Genomic DNA, 27,355 nt, shown 5'->3' with positions numbered 1-27,355 from the left:
TGCTTTTAGTTAAAAAAACACTTTTGGATGCTAAAAACACTTTTAAAGGCGTTTGACGAATATCATCCAATAAAATTAGAAATGCAATTTTAAGCGTTAAAAAGCTTTTAACAAAAGTTCAAATTTGGTGCTTTTAAATAGCTTTTATATTTTAAAAAATAAAACATTAAATTTAATCATTTTATCCTATATTCTGAACTAAATAAAAAGATATCAAATTACATATTATCCAATATAATGAATACTTATTAAACTATATATCCAAACAATATATTTAAAAACGCTTAAGCACTTAATAAGGCTTTCATTAAAAGTTCTATTAGGTAAAGTATTTTGTGATAAGTTACCACAACTCCAAATGAACCCTATGTATAATGTATAATAACGTATTGGATAAGGATTCAGTACAAATGTGTTTTGAGCGATTCCGTCCGGTTGTTGTACATGCTTAAATTTTTAGTGTAGAAATACGTTATAATATTGTACTAAATATATGTCAAATATTTTATCTATGTGCACAACTTTTACCTCGAAATACTACTGTAATGTAATATTTGTACACAAAGTAATGTAAAAAATACAACAAACGAACTGAAACGTACTAAACTTCAACCGCAATGGCCCTTTCCCAAAGGTACTTTTGTGAGAGAGAGTTTCCTATTAGTAAATCATACACACTATTATCTTAACACCTACCCAAAAAAAAAAAAAAGAAATACATAACAATTGTTAGCAAAATCCCTATTCTCAATCTTACCTTCACTCAATTTGAAGAAAAAAAAAATTGAATTTTTAACTTTATAGTACATCTAAATTAGTGAAAAGAGATAAAACTATTGCGGTTATAAAGGTACTTGACATTTGAACTTAAATCCGCTCTAACTAACGGATAAAATAATGAAAAGCACAAGTTTTCTGTGTGACAATTACGCCTGTTCAGAAATGTTTTAGTACAAAGATGTCCTTGGACGTCTAACGAATAAACTACAGATGTCTGCTGCCCCAGAAAAAGCTACTCCAATTTGGGATTCCCCAACCTCAATCCTCGCCTCTGTTTTCCCCTCCTCTTGTTCAGCATGTTTCTTTCTGTGAACGAATTGACGAGCCATGTGAGTTGAAGAATGCTTCGAGTGGCAGGAAATTATTGAGTTTGGGGCCGGTGGAGAATCCAACTGGAGGCTATTTTTTCTTCTGACCCGCAGCAGGGATACTCCACCAGTAGTTCCTGTGCGGCTATGGAGTCAAGTTGTGAATAATGCATGGATGTGTATACTTAATTCCAGGGTCTCTCTTTCTTCCTATTGAGGCGAGTCCCTAAATTCCCTCAACTATGACTTTTAATCAGGACTCCTCTTCCATATCTACGGCGGCAATGGATGAAAGCATAAAGCCGCAGTATACATAATGAGTCAATCCTTGACTTGATTTCTCGTTATTGAAGGTTAACAGCCATAGAGTTGCTTTCTGGGATTTCTCAATCTCAGGTTTTTATAATGTCTCAGTCCAATAAAAGTCAGGGGAATGCCTACAAATTTCATCAGGAGCTTTCAGTACTCCCACATATGTTATATCAACGCTTGATTTTATTACTGCCCCCATTTTTTTTCTTAAATTATATTTTGGGTCCTATTTCGTTGGGAATTAGGGGTTTTAACTTGAACATCAAACAATGGATATAAAGAAAATGAAATACCCTTTTGGTCACAGCGATCTGAAACAAACGAAGAATGCTACGCTTAAATTACATGGTTCTACTGAAATTATGATCCAGTTACCTGTACTTTTTTCGATGCTTGCTAAGTTACTAGAATTTACAACAAGGACAGATTGCAGGCATGCTCCAGAAATTGAAGAAGAAAGCAAAACCCCAATAATCCGAATCAAAGAGTGGGTAATAAATTGTACAACAACAGATCGATACAGCACTGCAAATTAGAAGAAGCCAACCCCCCCCCCCCCCGCCCCCCAAAAAGAAAAAACCATGCCGAACATATTTTATTACCAAGACTTGAAAAAACAATAATCGGAATGGGAAATAAACCAAATTACATCGTAGTAACAGATCATAAAGTTTCAAGTCGACGGATTTGATTAATAATCATATAACCGGATGTGGGGCCCAGCCAGCCAGCGCGAAAGCTAACAGTCAGCGTTCTTGACGATGCCCAGTCCCAGAGGCAGAGGCGTCCGATGCAAGGCGAGAAGCAATGGCCGAGTGGTACATAATGTCGTGGAAGGTTGAGGACTCCATGGTCTTTTTCCGCAGCTCCTTGGCCTTTTCTTCTGTAAAGCACCCCAGACCAAACTTGGACCTGGTGGGCCGACCCGGAGCTTCCCTCCCGGGATGGCCCTGAATCTCTCCGCTCTCTTGGTTGGACTCGGAGTTGGAGCCCTGAATGTAGTCGGGATCGGAGGACCATCCGAAAAGTGGAGGCCACCAGTTGGAGGGAGAAGGAGATAACTTCTGGCGGGTCGGGTTGTGTTTAGGGTGGTGGTTGGGTTGGGGAGAAGCGGAGCAGATGACTGGGGAGGTGGGGAAATGGGCAAATGGGGTTGTGGCCATTAGCATTAATCCAAAGAGAAGCTCTGAGGAGGCTTTGCTTGGCTTGCTGAAGCCACAAAAAAAAAAAATTTTTTTTTTCCAACAAGATGATGAAGGGAGGATGGAAGAGTGAAGTGAGCGAGAAGGAAGGAAGAAACGGATGCTTTTTTGGGAAGTGGATAAGATTGTACGCGTGGCAAATACTAATAAATAAAAACATCACATCTCGATGCACTTTTTGCTTTTTTTTTTTTTTTTTTTTTTTTTTTTGCTTTTTTGGCTTTTGTTTTCTTAGGTTAGCCGTTAGCTCACTGAAAACGACGACAGATCCCATCACATGGGATGGGACTGACGTCCTTGGCGCATGGCTTAAGGAAGAGATATTTAGGGCTGTTTGTTGTCACCACAGTTTATTTGTTCATAAAATTTTTAATAAAAGTACTTATTAAATAATTAAATACTTTTAAATATACTATTTAAAAATATAATTTAAGAAATATTTATTGTATTAAATAATGTATAATTTGAAAATTTTTAAATATATTTATCTCTTTATTTATTTTATAAGATAGGATAAAATGATTAAATTTAATATTTTATTTTTTAAATTGCAAAAGCTTATTTAAAAGTACCAAATTTAAACTTTTGCTAAAAATATTTCTAGCACCAAAGATGCAATTTCTAATTTTACGGAATGATGATGTTTGTCAGAAACTATAAAAGTACTTTTAACAGCTAAATGTACTTTTTTATGCATGACAGATTGACAGTCGCAGACCAGGGACTTCGAGTGGGTGAACGGTTTCTTTCCGAGTTCATAGCAATCAGCCGGGGCCCATCAGGGACTTCGAATTGTTGGACGCAACACCGCGGATCTTACGCTCTGTAAAGCCCAAATATACACTTCACAGGCTATAGAGATATACTTGCATTAAAGAGAAGCTATAGCAACAAAGAGGTGAAAGAAACATTGCAAGGTTATTACGTCTCAAGTGACGAAAATGTAGGCTCTCGAGGGAAAAAAAAATGTGGGGAAGTTCCTCACAGAAATTAATTCGATTCTTTATGACACCAATGCTAACTGTAACATACAATTGATGACATCCTCTTGCATCTACCCAATTGACTGCTAACGAAAATAAGCAGCCTCAGAATGCCTACTTCCACAGCTTCCTTAGCGACATATTTTTCTCTGTTTCCTTCTTCATCACTTTAGACACTGCCATCTCAAAGTCCTCTTGAGTGACATGAACCCTCCTCTCCCGCAGAGCAAACATTCCTGCTTCAGTGCAAACAGCCTGCAAAAGAAGCAAAGAGAATCTCAAGGCTCTCAGTAATAAGTTTCCAACATACCAAACTCATATATTGGTTTCCTAATGATCCTAAGGATTTAGAAGAGACCGAGATAAGCAAAGTTCAAGATTCAGCTTGAGCAGGCAAATTTATCTAGTGAAAGGAGATGAATCTTGAGTATTCCAGCTGGAGAACCTTGAGCAATTTTCAAACACAAAAGCCATTTTTAAAAGTAGAAACCTTGTCTTGCACAAGCACGTTCGACTTATTTATTTTCTCATCATCCATAATAAGGAGGTGACTGGTCATGAAGTTTGATGTAGATCAGAATACCACGGTAGTAACACTTTTACTTGCGCAATAACCAAACTCCATATGTACTCCTATTCCATTTTCTAAATTAAGACACTAACTTCGGAACAGGGTATGAAAATTGCAATTAAAACACCAACATACCTTAAGTTCTGCACCCGAGGCACCATTCATTTTCTCTGCAATTTTCTTTAGATCTATACCACGCATCAAGTTCATCTTTCTTGAGTGTATCTTCAAGATGTCAAAACGAGACTGAAGACATTTTCGCAAATTTAGAATATGACTACTAGTTTAGATAACAACAGCGCTAAACGAAAATCTGGAAAATAAATCTAAAATGTAGCCATTGCCAAGTAAAATGCAGTCTAACAAAAGAAAAAGGTTGCAAAACAGAAGGAAAATGAACAACTGGGCGAAACACAGAAGTACCTCTTCATTAGGATTTGGAAACTCAATTTTCCGGTCAATCCTACCAGGCCTAAGGAGTGCTTGGTCCAAAATGTCAATTCTATTGGTTGCCATCAAAACCTGCATAGATCATTAGAATCAGTTCGAAACAACCATGTGATTGAAGGTGTCCCGAGAAGATATAAGAAAGGCAAAGAGACTTCACATAAATAAAGGCATTAGATTAGAAACTTGAATACTACTTTTATCTTATTCGAGGCTTCAAATCCATCGAGTTGGTTGAGAAGCTCAAGCATAGTCCGTTGAACTTCACTATCCCCATTTCCTGTTCCAGATTCCATGCGAGCAGATCCTATGCTATCGATTTCATCCATGAAAATGATCGAGGGAGCATGTTCCCTGTCAAAAATCATAAGTGTCAATTGCATGGACTGGTTCTTACAATAGCAATTCAACCACTCAGAGAAGCAAAAAGAAGGCTTCAAGATACATTACTAAATCCAACGCTGGGAATGTAAAGAGCAAAAAGGATTTACCTTGCCATGACAAAAAGCTCTCTAACCATCCTAGAGCCTTCTCCAATGTATTTCTGAACTAACTCAGACCCTGAAACTCTAATGAAGGTGCAATCAGTGTGATGTGCCACAGCCCTTGCAAGCAAGGTTTTCCCTGTTCCAGGTGGCCCATACAGCAAGACTCCCTTCAATAGTTCAATACAATGTAGGTTAGATAAGCATATAAAATTATGTACATCAACAAATCATCATTATTTAACCCACCTTCGGTTGTGCTATTCCAAGACTTTCAAACAATTCAGGATGTTTGATTGGCAACTCAATGACCTGTAAAATGGTCGGAAGACAGAAGATTGGATTAAAACTCAAAAGACACAGAAAACATAAAGCTATGCATCTGTTATGCTTATGGTGGAATCAACAGACTACAACAAACACTTTAGAAGTCCCATTTCCAAGAGCAGTCACAGAGAACAGCAACCTTCCAGCCATAATTGTACTTAGTTACCTTTTTCTCTTGTTAACAAGTACATAGAGAATGAGAACCAGAATACACAGCGAGCAAAAAACCGAAGCCCAAAACTGTACCTCTTTTATCTCTTTAATTTGTTGGTCAAGACCACCAATCATGTCATAAGTTGAGTCTGGAACTTTCTCAACTTTCATTAGGTTGACAAGAGGATCAACTTTGCTGGGCAGCATCAAGTGAAGCACATAGCTATCGTTTCGCAATGCTACTCGAGTTGATGGAGTAATCTTCGTAATGTCAATATTCTTGTCGATGTCAACAACATACTTCCCTTCAGGGTGAACCTGGATGTCAAAAAAAGAAAAAAAAAATTCCCAGCACATTTCGTAAACATATAAAGATAACGGAAGCAAAATAAAAATTCAAAAACAGGTGCAAAGCTGTAATAACTATGACAGTGCAAAATGAAAGCTATCATAAGGTAAAAGTATGATAGCTTGGACAGGAAGCTACCATAAGTAAACAGTATGAAAGTTGTAGAGTCAGAGATGAAAGTAGATCAATACGAATGTTCAAAATGATATAAATTTCATCAAAGCTGCACATATAAGGACTAAGACTAGTTTTTGATGGTTTCATTCCCTTATTTATCATTGACTAAACTTCCTAGGAATTTACTAGCTTGAGAAGAAACTGAAGGCTACTAACCAGATGATAATCCTAATTAGCGTGGAATGAATATAAATCACCAACCTTAACTAAGACCTTTGATTTTCCCATGACTTTGACAACTTCACCAACATAAGACCCCGGCTCCTGTAGAAGCTGTAGCTCTTCCTTCAGCATTCTCACTGTTTGCATTGGAAGGAAAAAATAACAGCACATGTCACGGAACAGTTAAAGAACAGTACACAACCAAAGGAAGTAAATAATGACAGCAGAAATAACACCAAACACATCTCAGTCTCAATCTCACATTGAAATTAAGACAAATTTAATGTAACCATGAGATGTTGTAATACTTGATCCGAATATGTTCTCTGTGTGCCTATGTTGCAAAAAAAAAAAAAAAAAAAAAACAAACAAACAAACGTACGTTAATCGGCCAAATGCAATCCCCCACCATGATATCCACTAATATTTTTTTTTTTGGGTATATTCTGAAGTTGAAGGAAGTCCACTAAATTACTTCTTGATATCGAACGCGAGTTTCAATTTCCAAGTAGAGGGCCAACAATAAACAGTAAAGACACTCTATTTGTAACATCATCCTGCCAATTCCTGGATTTCCTCTCTAATTTCCACACACATTCCTTGATTCCAAAATTTAAATGCCAGACTTGATCCATTAATTATCGTCCCCCATGCTAAATACTAACTAGATATTAGTAAGAAAAAGGAAGAAAAGAAACAGAACAAAATAAGAGTGACTGGCTGAAAAGCTTAAGAAAACAAATAAATAGAGCTAAATAAAAATCAATTCAACTATTTTTTTCCCCTGATTAGCGGAAGGGGAAGAGCAGGGTAAGCTGAAAATAGGAGAAAAATTAGAGACCTCGGGAATTAAGATCGTTGCGCTGGGCTTCAAGACGCTGAAGATTGTGTGTACGTTGCCGGAGTTGGAGCTGAAGATCATGGATATGTTGCAGGTAGTACTGCCGCAGCCCTTCTCCACCCCCGCCTCTACCTCCGCCACCGCCTTGCTGTTGATTGTTATGGTTCGTCGCGTTATCGGCACCCTCCGGCGGCCAATTATTCTCGACTGCCACCATCCCCATGACAAAATAGGCTTTTCGATTTCTAGAAAGATTTCGGTAATGAGCTCCCCTGGGTAAAGTGGATTTGCAGAATAGGTTTCGTCTTGGTCAAGTTATGCTTTCTTCTGTCCCGAGTGTTTGTGTGTGTGTGTACATGTATCTTTCTATATGGTCCATAAAGCAGCATGAGCATCGCGTTTGCCATTAAAATCTTTTATCATTATTTATTATTCTAATTTTGTCCTCAAATAAGTAAGGATTTATATTTTATACATATAACCACAAATAAACTAAATTCAATTTCAACAATTTTCAAAAACTTTTTTATTCTAACTTTAAATAACTTTCTTTCATAAAAACTTCAAATAACTTCCTTCTTTTTTTTCCAAATCAAAATTCTAATAACTTTTACATTCGTTGCCAGCAAATAAGAAAAATAAATAACTCCTGTCTTTTTATTAAAAAAAAACTTTATCCATAATTTGCACATTCGTAGGTTATGCCTCTAGCACTAGTATATATAGATATAATCTCAGAAATTGGAGGAGGAAACCAAAAATATATAATTTACAAATAACTCATTTAATTTTTAACTAAATAAAACTGCGCCCTTAATATATTTCTTTTTCTATTATAGACAGAACTAATTTGATGTTTTATTCTTTTCATTTTTTAGGTTTTCAGCATGGAATGTTTACTCTTTATTTTCACTTCACTATTGATAACTTAAATCAGGACAATATGCTGCTCTATTAAGAGATATTATGTTGAGATTTTTTTGTATTTTATTTTTTACTCTTTGTTTTGTTTTTCTTCCCTACTTCTTTGATATTTGTTTGGGTTCACCTAGGGGGATATTTAATTGAGCAACGTGAGCTGAGAGTTCAAGTCGAGCTCAAGTTGTTCGATTGAGATTTTGAGTCAAGCTCAAGTACTGATTTTGGAGATTCGAAAGCTTAACTAACTCTAATGAGTTTTTTCATTAAATATCTAATTATTATGTTATTGTTTATAAATTATTACTTCAGTTTTATTTGTTACAATGTTTATGACTATAACCAGTGTAGCTATTCCATGTTCAGGGGTGATTAAGTCATTTGCTGCAAGTCCTCGAGCTCTCAAACCACTATCGAACTCCCGTCCCTAAATTCAATAAAACTCGAAAGTTTTTCCGGACCAAGTTTTGCTTGGAATATTCATTAGTATGTTACCAAATTTCAAGTTCGAGCTCAAATATGATCACCTCGATAGTATCTCTAGTTTTACCAATTAAATCTTAGCAAGTTTATTTCTTTCTTTTTTTTTAAACTTATTCAACAATTTATTTTGCAATATTCACGAATTCTGGTCAGACTAGTCATTTCTCATTCTTACTAATGTTTTGTATATGTTTCACCACCATACTCAATGTAAGTTTCAAAATCTATGAGCGTACACATATAGATACTAGTAAATAACAAAAAAGGTTAAAAAAATCATAGCATCATTTTTAATTAAAAGAATTATATTAATCATTTTATATTAAAAGAATCATATTATATTATATTAAAAGAATTATATCAAGAGCGCTGGTACGTAGGCCTGTGTCTTGGGAATTGTATTGATAGCATATTAGATATATTTGAATTGGTATTATTTGCAAAAAAAATAAAACATTTATTTGCATATTTTTAATTTTATTTTTATATTTTATCTTTTCAATCACCTTTTATTTAACATTCATATATTGTATTATAAAAAATGTTATAGTATTTATTTCAAATAATATTTTCAATAATCATTTATCCAAACACATGATAGTAAATAAACCTTACAATCCAAGTCAAAAATTCAGATTACACATTATTTTTATTTTATTTACACACACTGACTTATTTACATTATCAACACATTTTTTAATCACTTTTTTATCTCACATACAACACGTTAAAAAAGTGCTCTAGTATTTTTTTCAAAAAATTATATCAAAAAGTGCTCTAGTTATTTCCATTCCAACCAGACAGCTTTTCCTGGGTAAGTCCATAATTTGATAAGAAATTAAGGTTTCTTCTTATAAAATCACAAATTTTTTTTTTTTTTTTTTTTGGAAAAAAGGCAACACTCTGACGAATTTCTCGACTCTATAAAAGGCAACCATTCGCCTCTCAAGCTTCTTTGCGCCCAGCCCTACATCTAGTTATGTAGTGTGAATTTTTAGAGTATTTTTTTTCTTTTTATTTTTTCCCTTTTCTTTCACAAATAAAACTTGATCTGATTAGGAGGTGTGAATCCAATCACAACTTAATTGAATTATCCTCTGATTAGGGTTTCTTCCTGTTTTAATTTGCCACCAATCGTTGTTATACTGACGAATCATGTACGCCAGTATACGTATAGCTGACTTTGCTGTGTATGATAAAAAAATCAAAATCTAAAAAGTAGAAAAAACTTTTTTTTTGGGGTTTAATTTGCGGAGGCAATTGTGGGTTTTTTAGGGGTCAATTGTCACTGTATTAAGAGTGGGGAAAAAAGAGGTGGTATTACAAGTGATTGATTTGGGATCAGGGAATTTGTGTGATTTTCTGGTTAAATAATTTGGACTTTAGATTTTTTTTGAATTTGAAAAAGATGCACTTCTACAGAAAAAAGTTATAATTTTCTTTCATTTTTTTTTCTTTTTCGCTGGATCGGTTAAGTAATGGATAAGAAAAAGGGTGCTGCTCCCCTTGTTTGCCATGGTCATTCTCGTCCGGTTGTGGATTTGTTTTACAGCCCAATTACTCCAGATGGGTTCTTCCTCATCAGTGCGAGCAAGGGTAATTCCTTTTTCCAGAATTATTTAGACATATGAATTTGAACACTAGTTCCCGGTTTTAGTTGAGCAATCTAGTTTGTTGATACGAATTTTACAAGTTCATCATATTTCTGTGTACGCTTTAGCAATCTGGTTTCCCCTGCTAGTTAATGGTTAGGAGAATTATAATGAATGGATTACTGCTTTGACGTTTGATGGCCTCTATGTTCTCTTCCTTCCAACTATCCAAGCAAATGAATATTCAAAAGCATTCCCAGCTAATTACGCAAATGAGTATTCAAAAGCATTCCCAGTTAATTGCTACCAGAATTAAAAGAAAGGAAACGGATAGCACCGACCTAATCTCTAGCCTTTCCTTCATATTCACACTTACCCATTCTTGTAAATTGAGCAAATCTTGTTCATTTGCAGCTTCCTGAGCTAACAAATTTGTCCGACCATTAGGCTTTTGGGCATCCTGAAAGGATATGTACTTCAGTCTCAATATCCTTGCTCGAATCCTTGGCGAATTGAATTCTTTGGTTTTCTTTATTTTGAGAGTTGGGATTTAGGTTGGGCTTTAGCAGTAATTGCCATCGCTATGATCGCTTTATCGTTAAGTCCTGTTATTTTCATAACCAGGTCCAGTTTGTCTTTCACTTGCTCAGTATTCATGTCAAAGTCAGCTTATAGGCAGATGTAGTAGGGAGTTCACCATTCCAATTTGAAATTGCAGCTAATTGTAAAAAGTTACAGTAATCTTTCCAGAAAGAACGTTTTTGGCCATCTCTTTTTATTTGTCTATTTATCAAGTCCTTTGTCTTCAGTTGCACCTACACGACATGTTCTAATTCTCATAACTAGCTTAAGATTTTTTTAATTTAAACCTTTTGGTCCATGATATCACGGTCATTTGTACCAATTCGTACTTGAAACTAGTTACTGTTTCTAGCCATGAAATATACAGCCAGTCTGTTGCTATCATGAGTGTAAGTAACGTTTGAATGACTGTGTAAGCTCCTTTTTGTAATCTCCAGACCCCAAATACTTACTCGCAATCAATTTTCTTGATGTCTGATTACTTTTTTTCACTTGTTGGGGAGGTCTCTTTCTATTACATATTGGGCAGTATATATATCGTAAGCAAGTGTGATTCACTGAGCTACGATAATGAGGTGTGGCATTCTGGCCTCTCAACTTGCTATGGATTGTGACCAGTAAAATGAAATGATATTTTTTAGGTCAGGTATGATTAAGTGACTTGCCAAGATACTTACCAATGGCTTCCAAGATTTACTTATGAAGATTTATCTTTGTATCTTTTTTATCATGTTCCTAGTGGTATACCAAGAAACATTTATCCTGGTCATTTGACATTTGAATACTCGACACTTGACCAAAAACTACTGTTAGGTTTTCATGAAAATGAATGTTGATTTTCATTTTGATGGTACAGTATAGAACTCCTTTTCAAAAAAAATAAAAAAATAATCCAGAAGTAGGGATGGCGAGGTTTTGTTATGAGACCTGTTATCTGAAAGTATAAAGCAATATTGTCAAGAGATGGTTGTTATTGTATTCAGTTAAAAGGTTATTGAGTATAAGAGAATAGACTCTGGTTAATTACTAGTTTATTTTCATGTCAGATTCCAATCCAATGTTGAGAAATGGAGAGACTGGTGATTGGATTGGAACCTTTCAAGGACATAAAGGTGCAGTTTGGAGTTGTTGTTTGGATAAACCTGCTCTACGTGCTGCATCTGCATCTGCTGATTTCAGTGCGTAAGTAGCTTTTTCTGTTTCTCTTTGATTTCTGGGACGCAAGTATCTTATCTAATGTGTTCTCATAAGGTAATGATTGCTTTTTTTTTTCTGAAATTAGAGTAAATCGTTTTCCTGACTCAAATAGTTTCAATTGAATAATTATTTGTATGAAAGCCTTTTTGACAGCAGAACAAAATCATCAGCATCCAACATGCTTATGTCATGTCTTATATTCTAGAATTGTGGTCGAGAGCTGTAGGGTTGGCAGCGTACATTTTCTGTTCATAAATGGTGACTGTTTTTTACAGGAAACTATGGGATGCATTAAGTGGGGATGAATTGCATTCATTTGAGCACAAACACATAGTTCGGGCATGCTCCTTTTCAGAGGTGACTGGTTGTTACTTGACGTCTTGAGGCAATTACGTTTCAAGCATTTTATATTGAGCTGACTTATCATTCTGAGCAATTCTTCTTTTGCTGTATACTAGCTGCTTGTTTGGGTTTGCCTTCCCTTTTGCTGTAATGTTTTTGCTTGTGAAAATTTGAGTTGCTGTTGTCCCTATGCATTTTCCATTAACTTGAGCAGGGAGGTAGTTTTAGGTCGTCCTTCTGCCCTAAGTAAATGAGTATGTGTAGTTTTTAAACCTGTTAAGAGTTTCTCAAATATCATTCATGTTTCTAGTTGGACTGTAGCATTTGGAGCTTTTGAGAATGTTCTTCTCTTTAATTGACTGGATTGTGGGGCTTGTGACTTTTTAGTTGATATATTCTTTTCCTTAAAGCACACACTTTCTTGGTTGGTATATCTTCAAGTGCTAAATATTGCAACTATTTTTGGATACGTTGTAGTTTGTTAAAAGCTTCATTTTTTCTAGCATAAAGTTCAACTGGAAGATGGACTTGATGATGTGGAAAGCTTCAAATAGTTCTAAGCATGTCATGTTAAAGAAGTTCATAGAACCTTAAAGGTGGCCTAGTTAACATACATTTTTTTATCAGTATTTGCTATAATTTGATATCTTTTGATCCTTTTGCTCATGAAGCCTTTTGAGGACCTACCTTCCAGGTTTATGCTTATTGAACTTTTTGTGGTGCTTTTATAAGTTAGGGGTGTTTCCCTTCCTTGAGTATGAACCATTGGTAATCTTTTCTTGCTTATCCTAAGAAATGTCAAGCCCTTAGTGCATGTCTTATTCATTACGCAAATAAGCAAGTGCAATAATATTTTAGTTCAGTATACTCTGTAAGATTTTTAAGACATTGACAAAATTGACTTTTGATGCTCTTGCAGGATACACACCTACTACTCACTGGTGGTTTTGAAAAGATTCTTCGAATATATGACTTAAACCAACCAGATGCACCACCAAGGGAAGTTCATGATTCTCCTGGTTCAGTTAGAACTCTTGCATGGCTTCATAGTGACCAAAGTATATTAAGTTCATGCACGGATATCGGTGGTGTGAGGTATGTGGATGAAAAATAATAGATGATGTACTCCACCCCAGGTTCTTAGGTGTTTGTTGCGGTTAGCTATAATTCTTTCCCTACTTTATTTAAACTTTGCATGAGAACCTAGATGGATAAACATTTTAGAACCAAATTAGTCAGTATTATTGTGCGATAGAACATATGTAGTGAGATAATTCTAACACATCCCTAATTCTGGTGAAAAGAACATTAGGAAAGAGGAAAAGATTCTTCGAGCTGTTACCTTACCTTTTTTTTTTGATATAAACTTTCCTGGCAAAGTTTGCCAGGTGAGATGAAATACTAAAATTTTTCACAATCCCCCCTCTCCCTGTTGCACACAGAAAAGAGAAGAATTGAAGAAGCCTTTTTCAGGGGACCTTTTTCTTTTACCTGTTGGATGTGGTTTGCTTGCCTTCTTTGTTTTTTCAATAGATTTCGAATTGGATTCTAATTATGTGCTGGTAACACCATCTGCACATTTTAGTCGCTTGAATTTTCTCTGCTTGAAGTTGGGTGTTATTCTTGATCCCTTTTTTAAGAGTTTCAACTGTCATCATTGAAGTTTTTGACTTATTGTGCAAGTTCTTTAGTTTTATCATTTTACATAACAATTGTGCTGTAGGTTATGGGATGTCAGAAGTGGAAAAATTGTCAGAACACTCGAGACCAAGTCAGCTGTAACTAGTACTGAAGTGAGTCATGATGGCCGCTATATAACAACAGTCGATGGTTCCACTGTTAAGTTTTGGGATGCAAATCAGTACGTTAGCTTACTAATTTGTATTCTGAAGCAAATTTGTCAATCATGGCTTCTGTTATCTTTTGATTTGGTATGGCCGATGATTTGTTTATTTGTTGACCAGCTTTGGATTGGTGAGGAGTTATGACATGCCTTGCAATATGGAATCAGCTTCCTTGGAACCCAGATTTGGGAATAAGTTTGTTGCTGGAGGTGAAGACATGTGGGTTCATGTCTTTGATTTTCACACTGGTGCAGAAATTGGTATGAATCTTTGACCTTGTAAAGTGCTTGCTGCATCCGTCTTTGTGGGTGGGGGTCCCTTTTATTTGACCCTTCTCTTTCTCTGTATTTTCGTCTAATATGGAGTTCTCTTGGTTTGTGGGGACTATGGCAAAAGATAATGCCGTAAACGCGATTGGTAGGCAGTCAAATAAAACTGTCTGTTTCAGACACACCATTTGGTCTCCTGTTGCTCTGCTTCTTTCGTTGTATAGTGTGGAAGTTACTTGTTCTTTCAAGTTTTATGGTCCGTTTGTGTTCTCGTGTCATTGTTTCATTTTGGTACCCGAGTGCTTTAAGGGGGATGGAATTAGTAAGTATTAGGACAAGCAACGATTAGGATAAGAAAGTCATGTTTCATGCCCTTTTATTGACAACAACATGGTGCATCTAGAGCGTTCGAAACCTGAAAAACTTAACTGCTTTTGCTGTTTCCGTTTTTGAAGTACTACTAGAATAGGATTACGGCTAAGTTCTAACGTCATCTTCGATTGCTACTAATTTTGTTACTAGTATTGGAGTTTGCAGGTGATAATAAAATTCTGAAATAAAAGTTTCTAAATTTAGACATCGTACTTTTGATCTTTGGAAAGATTAAACCTGGTTTTGTAGTTCTGCTGGAATTACATCAAACCCTTATTCTAACTGTATCTTGTGTCGTTGTAGCCTGCAATAAGGGTCATCATGGTCCTGTGCACTGTGTCCGGTTCTCTCCAGGGGGTGAATCTTATGCTTCTGGTTCTGAAGATGGGACTATTAGAATATGGCAGATATTGAATCATAACGAGGAGGAGACAATTATGGCAAATGGACCCAGTGGCAAGGTGAAGGATGATGCAGCTGAAGATGTAACCGAAATGGTTGAGGGGATCAATCTTACGGACGTCAAGGAGCCTGTTGAAGGAGTGGAAAAAGGCGTCTGACTATACTCTACAGTACTTGTGTCTTTTGTCTTGAGGTGTTTACCTGATAGGCTAGTTGTGTATGCCTTGGATATTTATTATCGGGGCTTTTTTTCAGAAAAAATAAAAATATGTTTTTAAGTGCACTTTTTATTTCTGCGTTTTTTTTTCTTCCCTGCATGTTGTTGTGTGCTCTTGCCTATTCGTCTGGGCAGAGTGAGATGCTGGGTGGTTCTCGACGGGAATAAACCTTTTGTCTCCGCCTGATTAGATCGTGCAGGTAAAGAGGAAACAATAAGATTTGCTTGGGCAGTAAGACCAGGTGCCTCCAAACGATCAACTCGGACCGCCCCGATATATTGTAAATGAAGGTTTCAGTTCCTTGACGTGAGAAAACGATTGGGCCAAAGATTACAGGTTCAATTGTCGTGGCAATTATAATTAACCCACAATGACATGATAATAAGTCTCCATCAAACAAAACGGATGCAAATATTCGTGACAAAGTAGATGATAAAGGTCAAGCACTGGAAGTTTCTTCAGAAAATACACAGATTCCTTCTATCCTTCTAGAGCAGCACAGATTTCACCTAAAGAAGCACACTAAGAATTCATCACGCATGGTACTCAAATCACCTGCGTCAAATAAACCTAGAAGAAAACTAAGAGAGAGCACTATTAACTCGTCATGCATTTACCACTCCGCTTGACAGCTGAAGCCAAGACTGGGCACCTGATCTTCCTTAAATCAGAAGCGATCAGCCAGAAATACAGCCCTTCTGGCTGGGTTGCTTGTATTGCTTCAGCTTTGACGGCCATAGGAGAAAATGTAAACCTAAAAAATTTTGAACCAATGTAACTCTATATTCTATTTCTCTTCATTTCCACTTTGAACAAATCCAAACAAAAGTTAATAGAGTTTGATAGATTCAAATCAAAGTTCCATACATGTTTTGAGTAACATATTTTCCAACAATAAACTAAAGTCACAAGGATATAAACCAAAATTCATTTTCTAGTTGCGTTGCATGTTTACAATTCTATATTACTTTAGATTTATTAATTCTTCATTTTCATGAATTGAAAAGGATTAGAGCGGTTTCCTAAAATGAAAAACATCAGAGGAAATATATAGAAAGCTTCCATAAGGTTGGACATGCACGAAACTTTGTCCAACTTCCAAAAGCAGAAATTGGAAGTTCTTAAAACCCAATTATCAGGTCATTATAAATAGGAGGCCATGTTTTTCTTTGTCCACCCTAGAAATTCTAAAATCTCAAACAAGTTGTAGTTACTTCACATCTTGGGATCAAACCTTTTAACGAGGTAATTTTTGCATACATCTTAATTCTTGTTGTTTCTTTCTTTTTTTTTTTTTCCTTTATTGCCACTAGTTATATGCGTTGTATTATTGCAACTGATGTATTATATGCGTTGTATTATTTTTTCTTTCTGATGTATTATATGCGTTGTATTATTCCTTTATTGCAACTGATGCATACTACTACTACTAATGCTACATATAGTTGCTGCAGTAGTTTTTTGACAATGACGAATACGTACGATATGTAATTTTTAAGATTAGTCAATTCTTGTAGAGGGAATTCTCTATCTTGTATTGTTTTCTGCTTCCCATGCATGCGTGCATGCATGCATGATCACATTCAAGGTGCTAAACCGTGTAAACATACATTGTGATGTATATTTTTTATATATAATTAATGCATAAAATTAATTTGGATTATGATGCATTATGGAGTTATTTTGTTATTTTTGCACCGTTTGATATCAAAGTTAGCAATTCTTGATTGTAATCAGTACAAGGGAATCTTGACAGTTAGTTTGTTAATGCTGATCTGGAAGTTAGTTATTTGGGTTATTGCTGATGGCTAGTTAGGCAGTTTTTTGCCCTAAAGCAAATAAAAAGAAGGAAAAAAAAACAGGAGAGATCAGCTAGCTTCTTCCTCTCTCTCTAATTTCGTGATTCTTGTTCTTCCAAGAACATTCTCTAGTTCCTTGTTCTTCTGGAATTGGATTTGGGATTTCTACTCCTTTAGCATCACATATCTTCTCTTTTCAATGTGCGTTTGTCCTGATTTTTCAGTGGTTAAGTTGCAGTTATAAATGGAAGACCGCCAAGATACCACTCTGCAAGAACAGCAGCAAGCGCAAGAACAGCAACAAGGTGGCAATGTGGGAGAAGAATACCAGAAACGCAAGCGTATGCAGTTACCACCTGCCGAAGAGCGCCCCAAGCATGAGGTAACATTGACTGAGAGCCAAAAGGAATATTACAGAAAAAAGTTGGAACCAGTCAATGCAAAGTATGATGGATATGGTGATCAGAATACCAAAGATCTGGTTGTAGATTTTGCCAACTCACTCCTTAAAGCGCTGGGGCAGAAGACTCGCCTAGGTTAGAATAATTTGGATGTTGATGTTTTTCTTTCTTTTTTCTTTTTTTCTCCTTTGGGGACTTTGTGACTTGTATTTACATACTCAGTTTTAATATCCAGGAGTTGATTCTGGGAATCTAGTGATAAAAGAAATTACTTTTCGATCTTGTAGGCAGGAAAAGTAAGTAACACTGATCATTATGCAAATCGACTCACTTTCTGGGTAGAGAACTTTTATCTCTTTAGCACTCATGATTTACTTTCATGCTTTCTACAGTAGTTATACTGATCCAACAGTCTTGGCTACATTGAGAGGGAGGACAAGAAGTTCTAGGCGACGTAGGTAATATTTGAGTTGTATATATAACTCAACTCAAACGAATAACACAATTCATTAAGTTTGGGGCGTTGTTGGAAATTTTCCGAACTATATTTGCATTTCTTTAAATTTGATCAATATTATTTTATAGGGTACCGGTGTCTAGGGAAGAAAGAGGTGCAGATGACGCGGAGAATAGTGTTCATGAGATAGAGAATAATGCTATCGCTGGAAATCCAATTGGGTAAGATAATTAATTAGTCATGTTGACATCAATTCCACACTAAATATGTTTTTGTAGAAGCTAAATGGGTTAAAGAATGAGCATTTCTTGAAATGTTAAGATTTCTTTCTTCAAACTATTCTGCCACATTGTTTGTAGGGCAAATGAGACTATGGGAGGGAGCATGGATGAGAGATTCGAGCTTATTGGTGGCAGCACAATTCCTCAGAGCTCTCATAATATGGAGATGATGGAGCCACAACAGTCACAATTTGGGGGTTTTGAGCCTATTGGAGGCTCCACAGGTCAAGAAAGCAATCATCAACAGGAACAAGTTGAGGGTTTCGAGCCTACAGGAGGCACAATAGGTCCTGAAAACTCTCATCGACAACCACAGGTTGAGGGTTTGGAGCCTACAAGAGACAGCATGGGTTTAGAAAGCTCTCATGATAGGGAGGTAGAGTCACCAGTTCAGGGATTCCAACCCATAGGAGTCAGCACCTCTGCTGATGTGGAGGGGGGTAGGAGTGTCCAATTGAGAAACATAAGGTAAGTTATTCTCTGTAATAGTGTGGATGAGGCAAAGTTATTAAAGGGTGATTGATTATTAAGCATATATTATTTATAAGTCCATGTTTCCAACAGGAGTAAACTTGATCCACAAGTTATTGCTGCACTAAAAGGGCCAATAAATACTAGGCCAAGTAAGAAAAAAAACCACTCAGATGTACGAGTTCACACAATGCAAGAAGTGGGGACGGACATTGAACGAGATCAAACAATGCAAGAGGTGGGGAAAGATACTGACGAGACTAGTAGACAAGGGCATAGCAGTACATCACCCCTGGGTGTGGATATGAGGACGTCAATGTAAGTTTTACTATTCTTTTATACGTCTCGTTATTATACAAAATTATCATTCACTAGTCTTTTATCAAGGCATACCCGAATCAAAACTGAATAGGTATGAGGTGAATTGGTGTATCTGTCACAAAAAACCTCACAAAATCTGACAGAAACGAAATTTGCTCTGTACTGCCTCAATATTTGCCTCTGATTCCCTTAGTAACACCTATGCAGAAATGCAATTTTCTGAACCCAAAAAACTGCCAAGAAAAAGTTGTCCAGAATGAGCTTAGATCTTGAGAATGTACTGCTAGTACACTACTCTGCAACAAAAGTAGAAAGACATAGGTATAGCTCGTAATATTGAGGAAAGCGGCAGGATTAATGCAAATATTATGCCACTGTGTACTTCTGCTCCAATATTGTTATAAAATTATATGATAGCTTTTTAGGAACATTCAATTGATAAGATTGCTCTCACTTAAGATCACTGCAGCCCTTAGCATATTTGATCAATGAATTGCCTAGGTCACATGACTTCCCGGGTGGTTGCTCCAACATGGACATGGGAAGTCCTTCTGGCGAAAATGCACAAAGTCCAAATACACGGTAATTTCCTCTCTTAATATAAGTGATATTTATCCCCATATTTTAGAGTTTATGGTGTATAAGTTACACTAAATGATTGTATAATTGTACATACAACTTATTTTATTAGAATGATATGTCTTGTTATGTTCATAGTAATTTTTTTAAGAAATTGTCATAACTGATTGGGGTTTAGTTGTGAATAAATAATGATGATAACAAAATTTACCATTTTACAAATCAAAGTTGCTATTTATCAGCCCAATTTTTTATTCACGTGTTGCCTTATTTCTTCACTCTATATTAATTCTCAATGCTTGACTGATTTGCATTGTTTTAACTGTTTTAGTTTATCTGGACTGCTAAATACTCTGGACCAGAAAAAGAAGGAATTGAGGGCACTTGTGAGTCAAATCCTTATGAACAATGAAGATACATCTTTACGTCGGCAGCTTTTGGAAACTCTGATTTACTACAATGTCCTTACAGAGATTCCTACAGATTCTGATGCTTTGCCTTCTACAAAACTGGCGGAAAACATTATTTGTACTCTTAAAAGTAATTTCGGAGCTGAGCAGGGGCAGATAGAATGTATTGATCTTATCAAAGAAATTGAAGACATTGTTTCCACCACCTTCTGTATGAAAATAGATGATAGCGGGATTGTGGTCACCTTGAGGAACAACCCAAATGCAGGGTAATATTTTTGTTTAAGAATATATTGCAGGGTAATATTTTTGTTTATGAAAATGTTAGAAAGACCTGGTAATACAGTTCAAAGTCATTGTTTTAGGACTTTGGCACAAATTGAGAGCCTAAGGCTTGAAATCAATGAGCTTAAAGAAGAGGAGAAAAGAATTCAAAGAGAAATCAGGTACATTTATTTCATTGTTTACTTTTTCTACATTGTTGTTACTAAATTGTCTAGTTACGTTGAAAACGGACAAGGTGCTCTACAATAAAAACAAGAAGTTTTGTCTATTCACATCCTAATTAATTCTGTTTTTCATTTCTATTTTGCTGTAGGATTTAGGAATTCTGTTGCTTTTCTTTTACTCTCTTTCCCTGTTTTACCTATTTTCTACTTTCTAGTGTTGGAGTTTATGGGTCTAATACAAAGATAGTAAATGTTAAATAGCTAAGTTTTGAGCTTGGAAAAAAGTTTATGCTAAATAGATTCGTGGGCTAAAGAAGCATTGTTGCAGCTTTCTAAATGAGTTGAAAAGTCGAAGTCAGTTTTTCTTCATATATTTCATGCTAATATTTTTGAGAAAATGAGAATATGGAGATTACCAAAATAGTAGTAAAATATGTCATTGTTGTAAAACTTTGTTATTGCAGGAAAATTCCTTTGATTGATACTCGTGCTAAAAATTCTTACCGTATGATGTTATTGTCTTACAACGATTTCTTGATTCTCGCCATCCCTATCCCCGTTATCAGTTCATGCTTTTGACCCCTTCTTTTCCCTTTTGTCTAAGCTGTAGGCATTGATGCAGAGAGTCCCATTTCCTTTACCTCATTCTGCTTTCCAACCTGTAACATGTAAAGATGAATCCTTCTCTTATAGGGTGCCATGTTTCCTAAAATTCACAAGTAACGGTAATTTCAAGCGATGCCTTTTGTCTATCTGAATATGGAAAAGAAGTGTGCCAATAATTCCAAAACTAACTCATAACAGAACTTTGCTGAGTATTGACCCTGAGTGTTTCTTGATGTATTCATTTCTGATTTCACTTATTCAGAGATAAATGGTAAGTTATTGATCTTAGGCAGCTTAAATGGCAAGGTCTTAAGCCTATTCCTTTTTGCTTCTCATTTATTTGTTTCATTTTGCTTCTGATATAAAAGGGGTTGCGGACAATTTCAGTGGCTTTTGGAACAGATAGGATCTATCGAGTGTAAAATATTACAAAGAGTCATGTTTAAAGTCCTGACAGAACTCTTCTTGCTTAACCTAATATGTTTGCGTCTGCGTAGTTGTGGATTGGAAAGTTTATTGTTAGGTCAGAGAACAGCCCGAGTATGATACTTGGATGTCATCAGCCTTACCATATTCTGCAGTAGTTAGACGATACTACCATGAAAATAATTGACCAGTGTCATGGAATCGTGTACTGACTATTCTGTGATCTTCATTGACATTCAAAAGCTTTGTGTTGGAAATGGATCAATTCCCTAAGACTTTAGCCCCTACATAGGCAGTTAAGATCCAGGCATAGGTGTATAATAGATAGTGCTAAATCTACAAATTCTTGGCGTTTAAAGATCTTTGCTAAATTTATATGAGTCAAATACTTTTGTATCGTCTTGATCAGTTGGAGATTTTTCATTCTTTGCTAACGAATTCCCTTCTCATTCCATTGCAACTCTGTAAAGCTGTGTCTAAAATGACAGGATCATCTTCCTTTTGTAAAATATGCCATTAGTATCACTTTTTGTCCCATGCTTTTTTGCTCTATTAAAAGTTTTTCTAAATGCTAAAGTAAATGTTTTTCACTTCACAGTGGGCACCCATTTAGCAACGAACCAGAAGCTTGAGGTAGTGGAACCCAGCGATGAACCAGAAGCTGAAGCTAAAGTAGAGGGGGCAAGCAGCAATTGAAGAATCCACATTTTAATTCTTGGAACTTTTTATCTGAAATTACAAATATCCAAAGTTTAGGCTAATGTCATTCAATGTTTTTTGCATTACATTTTCTCGAGCAAAAATTTTTTGCTTGCTGATTAAAAGCAAACAAAGAAACTTAAGAATTACTTCTCGTATTATTAGAATCAATTAGTCAACTATGGCAATTTCTTTGAAGTTTCTTCTTTCAACACTGTGTCTCTGATCTCTCACGCAGAAAACCTATAAATTGTTGCCAAATATTGGGTTTGAAACGATAGGAATCCATTTTGCAATCTTCCAACATTATAAGCGAAATTTGCAGCAACCTCAAACATAAGAATGATAGTCCCCTCCCATGAATAAAAAGCTTTCCAGTTCAAGCAGAAGACGAAGAACTCACAGAATGCAAATTATACCATTTCCACTACATTTGGTGGTGCCACAAATCGTGGAATGGGTATGTGATTTTTCAGATTGATTTTCTTCTGCAGTTCAGATTTTTGTACTTCTATTATTGTTCCCAAAAATTATAAATCATATTCTTAGGACTTAACTAGTAAAGAAAAGCTTATCAATTATGGACCTATAGCCTGTGAATCATTGCCTTGAAAAGATTCTCTAGAGAACATCCAATGGCTGGGTGACCTGAATGGTACGCGTCAAACTAGCTACGATCATCATGGAAAAGCGAGCTACCCAACAAAGAGAGATTTTTTATAGCCAATAAAAGAGTGCAATGACATTTGAAAAACAAAACTTTTGCAGCTGTAATAAAAAAATTTTCCAAACGTAGCAACTAATTTGATGAGAAATAGAAAGTTATAGATACCAACAGAAAATATCAAATACTCCTATGCTCACAAGATAATGCAAGAATGAAACCACAAATTACGACTAAGTTAATCCAATCCTTCATGATCATGGCATTGATAAATTAATGGGGAAAGAAAGACATCTCACAACAATGATGCTATTCTAGTTCCAACCAGTCTCCCTTCCCTCTTCTTCCATCTCACACCAATATCTTTTTTTTTTTTTTGGAACAGAAAAAGAAGCAACTAATTAGCTGAAAATTTTAGAGAAACCAAGCTCTTGACATGCGGAGTATACCTCCAACTCTCATTCATTTCAAAAGTGCTACCCTTATCCAAGTGAAATGAGTTGATCACTCTTGTCTTCACATTATACGTAATGCAGTTTCTTGATGGATGTGTCTTATGATGGCGATACCTTTCATGTGGTATCCCATCTTCGTGTGCAACATAGAGGACTGCAATCTCCCCATCTTTCAGGAAACCAACAGGCACAATTTGAAATCCTGTCGGACACAAAGTGCGCCGAAGCATTTTCTCCTGAGGTCCTAGATCAATAATGGCCAGCTTATCCCATTCTCCAGTTTCTGCATCTTTTAGCAACCAGAGCTCCCATGAAAACTTTCCCAAGTAATCCATGAAACAAAGTGACCGTCCAGTTCCCATATAAGTCCGCCTATTCATCTCGGAACATTTTGGAGTGGCACGAGTGTAGAGGATCTCAGTTTCGAGATCTAAATTAAGAACCAAAGGAAGCTTATAATGTGTCCAATGCAAAATTCCTTCTGCACTAGCAATTGGCTTCTTGAAAAGCAAGTCAATGAAACTAAATTTGTCAATTTCCCTAGTTTCATTCCGTCGGCAAAGGCACCTCCATTCTCTATCAATACCAAGAGTCAGTATCCCACCTTCCAATGGCCCCTGATGATTAAAGTAGAACTCAACCAGTTTATATTTCTTTGAACAAGTATATCCTATACCCGAAAAACTTGGATTTGCCTTGGCTGCAGCTAAAGGAGGAGGGAGGGTTACAACTTCCTTTGTAACTAAATTTGCAACATAACGATTTTCCTCTTGACTTTTAGCCATCAAGACCAAACCATTACAACTACTTATACCATATCTTGGCAAATGAGAAGAGTCTACCTCAATGATCTCAGGAAGATCATGCTTCACCATTTTGACATAATGTATATTGCAATCTGGATAAATTTGCTTGATAAGCATGCCCCTGTCCACCTTTAGGAGGTGTGCATCAATGAATGTAGGACTAGAGATGATGTTGTACCACTCTCGACAGACATACCTCATCACATTGTAAAGTATGTCAGCAGGAAGGTAGACAAGAATATTGAAGATAATTTCTGGCGAAAGATAAGGTATAGAAGGCCTCCGCCGTATCTTCTGATCATTAGCATGAGGATATAAGGTATGCCTCTTAGATTCTGGGACGCAATGGGATACATTACATTGCACTTTCCTGCAAGTAGGACGAGGACGGAGGTTATACCTCTTGAGCATATGATCAACCCCCTTAGCCATCTGGACCACAAAACACTGAAGTCAATGCTCTACTGCAAATATTCGTTAACACTCAGTTAAACTAAAAGACACTTAAAGAAGGGAAATAAGCGGGAAAAAGGATAACTGGGGGAGAATTAAAACTAGCATAACTATGTCTCAGTTGAACAAGTCTGCAATTGCAAACTGTTTATAAAATATGCACAGCATTGTTAAGGCCTTTATGTAAACAAGGTACGTCTCTATACACGTAAAAGGATGAAACACTGTTCAACCATATCTTTTTTTCTCTCTTTTTTAAAGCGGTATATTGATAGCCACAGTTCCAGAACTTCAAAGTTACACCAGAACTTCAAAGTTACAGGACATTGAACTTCTTTATTGTATGTCGCCACTGTTAACAGTAAATACTAATGCATTCCAAATACATTCTAAATTTTCAAATTCCAATAGCTGATCCAGAAATGAATTCAAAAGGATTAATTGGTCAATACAAGGATAGCATTAGTTTTGCCATGACTGAAAACTGAAGCTACTATAGACTTTAATGTGCCACTATTAAAACTTAAAATGATAAAAATTGTATTGCTGTGTTCGTATTTGATGTGCATAAGTTCGAAATCAACAATCAAAGCTTTTTTGAATGCTGCATGGGAAATTAATGGCAATATGCTGTGCAAAGATATCAATTAAGACAAAGTAAAGATCTACTTTTTTTTCCCTATTTTTGCTGCACAGGAAGTTGATGCATATAATAAACAAAGATATCAATCAAAACTTTTTGATACAGTACTAATAAAGATTCAATCTTTTTTGTTTTTACACTTTTTTGTAGATAATGCCCCTAACAATTACTATAAAGGCATCACAAATCCATTTAAAATTGTCATATTCCAGAATGAGCATTTCTATACCAACAATTGAACAAAATTGAGTGCATTTTTTGCAGTTTCAAAAATTATAAATTGAATAATTGAAGAAAACAAGTATCACCACTGTGACTGTGAAATGTGGTCGACGCTTTAAGCAAATCGACAACCATTTCCAGCTTTACCCCCTCCTCTCTCCCCACCCCCCCCCGGCCACCCAAATCCCAAGTAGCTGATGCAGGAACAAATTTTAGCCTAGAAATTTATGCAGGCTAGTGGATTCATTCATTCTCCAGAACTTGTGGATCCCAGAAAATTAGAGCTGGATATTCCAAAAACCCAAATCACTAGAAAAAGCCAAAACAAAAGCATAATAAATAAGCCAAGCGCTGATTATTAACAGATGAAAAAAGGGAAGAGTTGAACTATATTTTTTGCAGGCAGAGATGGTCAACATTCAACAGCTACCGTTATAAAGCAGGGAATCCATTGCTTATCTTGCATTTCATCTTTTTTCCAAAACGAAATTTCCTACCAAGTTGGAAAACTAATAAAAAAGTACTGCTCCAAGAAAATACTAGAGATAATTCAAGAAAAAGCACCTTATATAAAGAGATGCATAACTGAATAACAAACTGGAAAAAAAAAAAGAAGAAGAAAAAGCTTACTCCAAATGGTGATCTTGCTCCTAATGCTGCAGTGTGGAGTCTCTCTTCGGAAGAGAGACGTCCAATTTTCTCACAACCGCTTCTGACTGGGTTAGGGAAGGTGATTTCGGTGGACATGAGATTCAAAAGGGCCAAAGAATTTCTCTTTTTTTGTTAGGAGTAATCTCAACTCAAAATAGAATCCCAACTAGGGTTAAGAAATTTGTAGAAATGGAAAATGGCGGAATTTGGGAGAGCGATTACGGTGTGATGAGAATAATTGGGATAGTCAATTTGTAGGAATCGATTAGGTAATTTCCTAGCGGAAGATATCGTAAAATCTAAACCATCAATCACAACAAGATTATATACATAACACAAAATGGAAATAGTATAGTATCCGATGAAATCTTGGTGGTGGAAAAGATTCATTTGAAATTGAACAATGGAGGATTTAAAACATTAATGATGTAAATAAGCATTTAAAGTTCATTGCACCCAAAAATCAAAGGATCCGATACCCCCCCCCCCCCTTTTTTAAATTTTGTAAATTTTAAAAAGGGTCAACATTTCGGCAAAAATATTTATGGATCCTAATTACCGACGACACAACAAAGACAGTACGAACCTTAATTGCAGACAGTTGAAAAAAACAATTGGCTTTGCAACACAGGATGGTCACAGTACGTCGCCTGATTTTGGGGAAAAGGTTAGAGGCTCTTGCATGTTGTTGTGTGCTCTTGCCTATTCGTCTGGGCAGACTGAGATGCTGGGTGGTTCTCGACGGGAATAAACCTTTTGTCTCTGCCTGATTAGATCGTGCAGGTAAAGAGGAAACAATAAGATTTGCTTGGGCAGTAAGACCAGGTGCCTCCAAACGATCAACTCGGACCGCCCTGCTATATTGTAAATGAAGGTTTCAGTTCCTTAACGTGATAAAACGATTGGGCCAAAGATTACAGGTTCAATTGTCGTGGCAATTATAATTAACCCACAATGACATGATAATAAGTCTCCATCAAACAAAACGGATGCAAATATTCGTGACAAAGTAGATGATAAAGGTCAAGCACTGGAAGTTTCTTCAGAAAATACACAGATTCCTTCTATCCTTCTAGTTGTAGATTTCACCTAAAGCAGCACTTTAAGAATTCATCACGCATGGTACGCAAATCACCTACGTCAAATAAACCTAGAAGAAAACTAAGAGATAGCACTTTTAAATCGTCATGCATATACCACTCCGCTTGACAGCTGAAGCCAAGACTGGGCACCTGATCTTCCTTAA

At 36.1% G+C, this 27,355-nt stretch overlaps 4 protein-coding genes across 5 annotated transcripts; 1 reads left to right on the top strand and 3 right to left on the bottom strand.

Annotated features, from left to right (window-relative positions):
* Positions 1-2,146: 2,146 nt before the first annotated feature.
* On the bottom strand, positions 2,147-2,563 carry LOC113740058 (uncharacterized). Its single transcript, XM_027267552.1, has one exon. The coding sequence runs from the start codon at positions 2,561-2,563 to the stop codon at positions 2,147-2,149; it is 417 nt and encodes a 138-aa protein (XP_027123353.1).
* Positions 2,564-3,501: 938 nt separating this feature from the next.
* On the bottom strand, positions 3,502-7,486 carry LOC113738451 (26S proteasome regulatory subunit 8 homolog A-like). The gene is made up of 9 exons (XM_027265656.2): positions 7,098-7,486; positions 6,296-6,393; positions 5,662-5,886; positions 5,338-5,400; positions 5,095-5,258; positions 4,801-4,957; positions 4,580-4,678; positions 4,292-4,402; positions 3,502-3,840 (listed from the first exon to the last, which is right to left on the bottom strand). The coding sequence occupies exons 1-9, from the start codon at positions 7,318-7,320 to the stop codon at positions 3,700-3,702; spliced, it is 1,281 nt and encodes a 426-aa protein (XP_027121457.2). The 5' UTR covers positions 7,321-7,486; the 3' UTR covers positions 3,502-3,699.
* A 1,969-nt stretch (positions 7,487-9,455) lies between these two features.
* On the top strand, positions 9,456-15,381 carry LOC113739670 (uncharacterized). The gene is made up of 7 exons (XM_027266954.2): positions 9,456-10,094; positions 11,719-11,854; positions 12,145-12,226; positions 13,131-13,306; positions 13,935-14,072; positions 14,176-14,315; positions 15,000-15,381. The coding sequence occupies exons 1-7, from the start codon at positions 9,977-9,979 to the stop codon at positions 15,254-15,256; spliced, it is 1,047 nt and encodes a 348-aa protein (XP_027122755.1). The 5' UTR covers positions 9,456-9,976; the 3' UTR covers positions 15,257-15,381.
* A 7,702-nt stretch (positions 15,382-23,083) lies between these two features.
* On the bottom strand, positions 23,084-26,523 carry LOC113739440 (F-box protein At5g49610-like). Of its 2 annotated transcripts, none has more exons than XM_027266654.2 (2): positions 26,089-26,523; positions 23,084-24,604 (listed from the first exon to the last, which is right to left on the bottom strand). In XM_027266654.2, the coding sequence occupies exon 2, from the start codon at positions 24,570-24,572 to the stop codon at positions 23,277-23,279; it is 1,296 nt and encodes a 431-aa protein (XP_027122455.1). In that variant the 5' UTR covers positions 24,573-24,604; positions 26,089-26,523; the 3' UTR covers positions 23,084-23,276. The 2 variants fall into 2 exon arrangements, with proteins under 2 accessions (XP_027122455.1, XP_027122454.1); XM_027266653.2 differs by having other exon boundaries at positions 23,084-24,572.
* Positions 26,524-27,355: the final 832 nt, after the last annotated feature.

This window comes from Coffea arabica, chromosome 4c (assembly GCF_036785885.1).
Source record: "Coffea arabica cultivar ET-39 chromosome 4c, Coffea Arabica ET-39 HiFi, whole genome shotgun sequence".
Classification (NCBI taxonomy): domain Eukaryota; kingdom Viridiplantae; phylum Streptophyta; class Magnoliopsida; order Gentianales; family Rubiaceae; genus Coffea; species Coffea arabica.
Note: the sequence above shows the minus strand (reverse complement) of the source record. Positions and strands in the feature narration are given on the sequence as shown.

Excerpts from the sequence above, each read along its gene's own strand:
- LOC113740058 (XM_027267552.1), bottom strand. The coding sequence starts at position 2,563 with ATGGCCACAACCCCATTTGCCCATTTCCCCACCTCCCCAGTCATCTGC.
- LOC113738451 (XM_027265656.2), bottom strand. The coding sequence starts at position 7,320 with ATGGGGATGGTGGCAGTCGAGAATAATTGGCCGCCGGAGGGTGCCGAT. Across the intron at positions 4,958-5,094 it reads GAGCTTTTTGTCATGGCAAG|GGAACATGCTCCCTCGATCA; the intron begins GTAAATCCTTTT and ends GATTTTTGACAG. Across the intron at positions 3,841-4,291 it reads CCTCGGGTGCAGAACTTAAG|GCTGTTTGCACTGAAGCAGG; the intron begins GTATGTTGGTGT and ends CTTCTTTTGCAG.
- LOC113739670 (XM_027266954.2), top strand. The coding sequence starts at position 9,977 with ATGGATAAGAAAAAGGGTGCTGCTCCCCTTGTTTGCCATGGTCATTCT. Across the intron at positions 12,227-13,130 it reads GGGCATGCTCCTTTTCAGAG|GATACACACCTACTACTCAC; the intron begins GTGACTGGTTGT and ends ATGCTCTTGCAG. Across the intron at positions 14,316-14,999 it reads TCACACTGGTGCAGAAATTG|CCTGCAATAAGGGTCATCAT; the intron begins GTATGAATCTTT and ends GTGTCGTTGTAG.
- LOC113739440 (XM_027266653.2), bottom strand. The coding sequence starts at position 26,205 with ATGTCCACCGAAATCACCTTCCCTAACCCAGTCAGAAGCGGTTGTGAG. Across the intron at positions 24,573-26,088 it reads GAGCAAGATCACCATTTGGA|ATGGCTAAGGGGGTTGATCA; the intron begins GTAAGCTTTTTC and ends TTTGTGGTCCAG.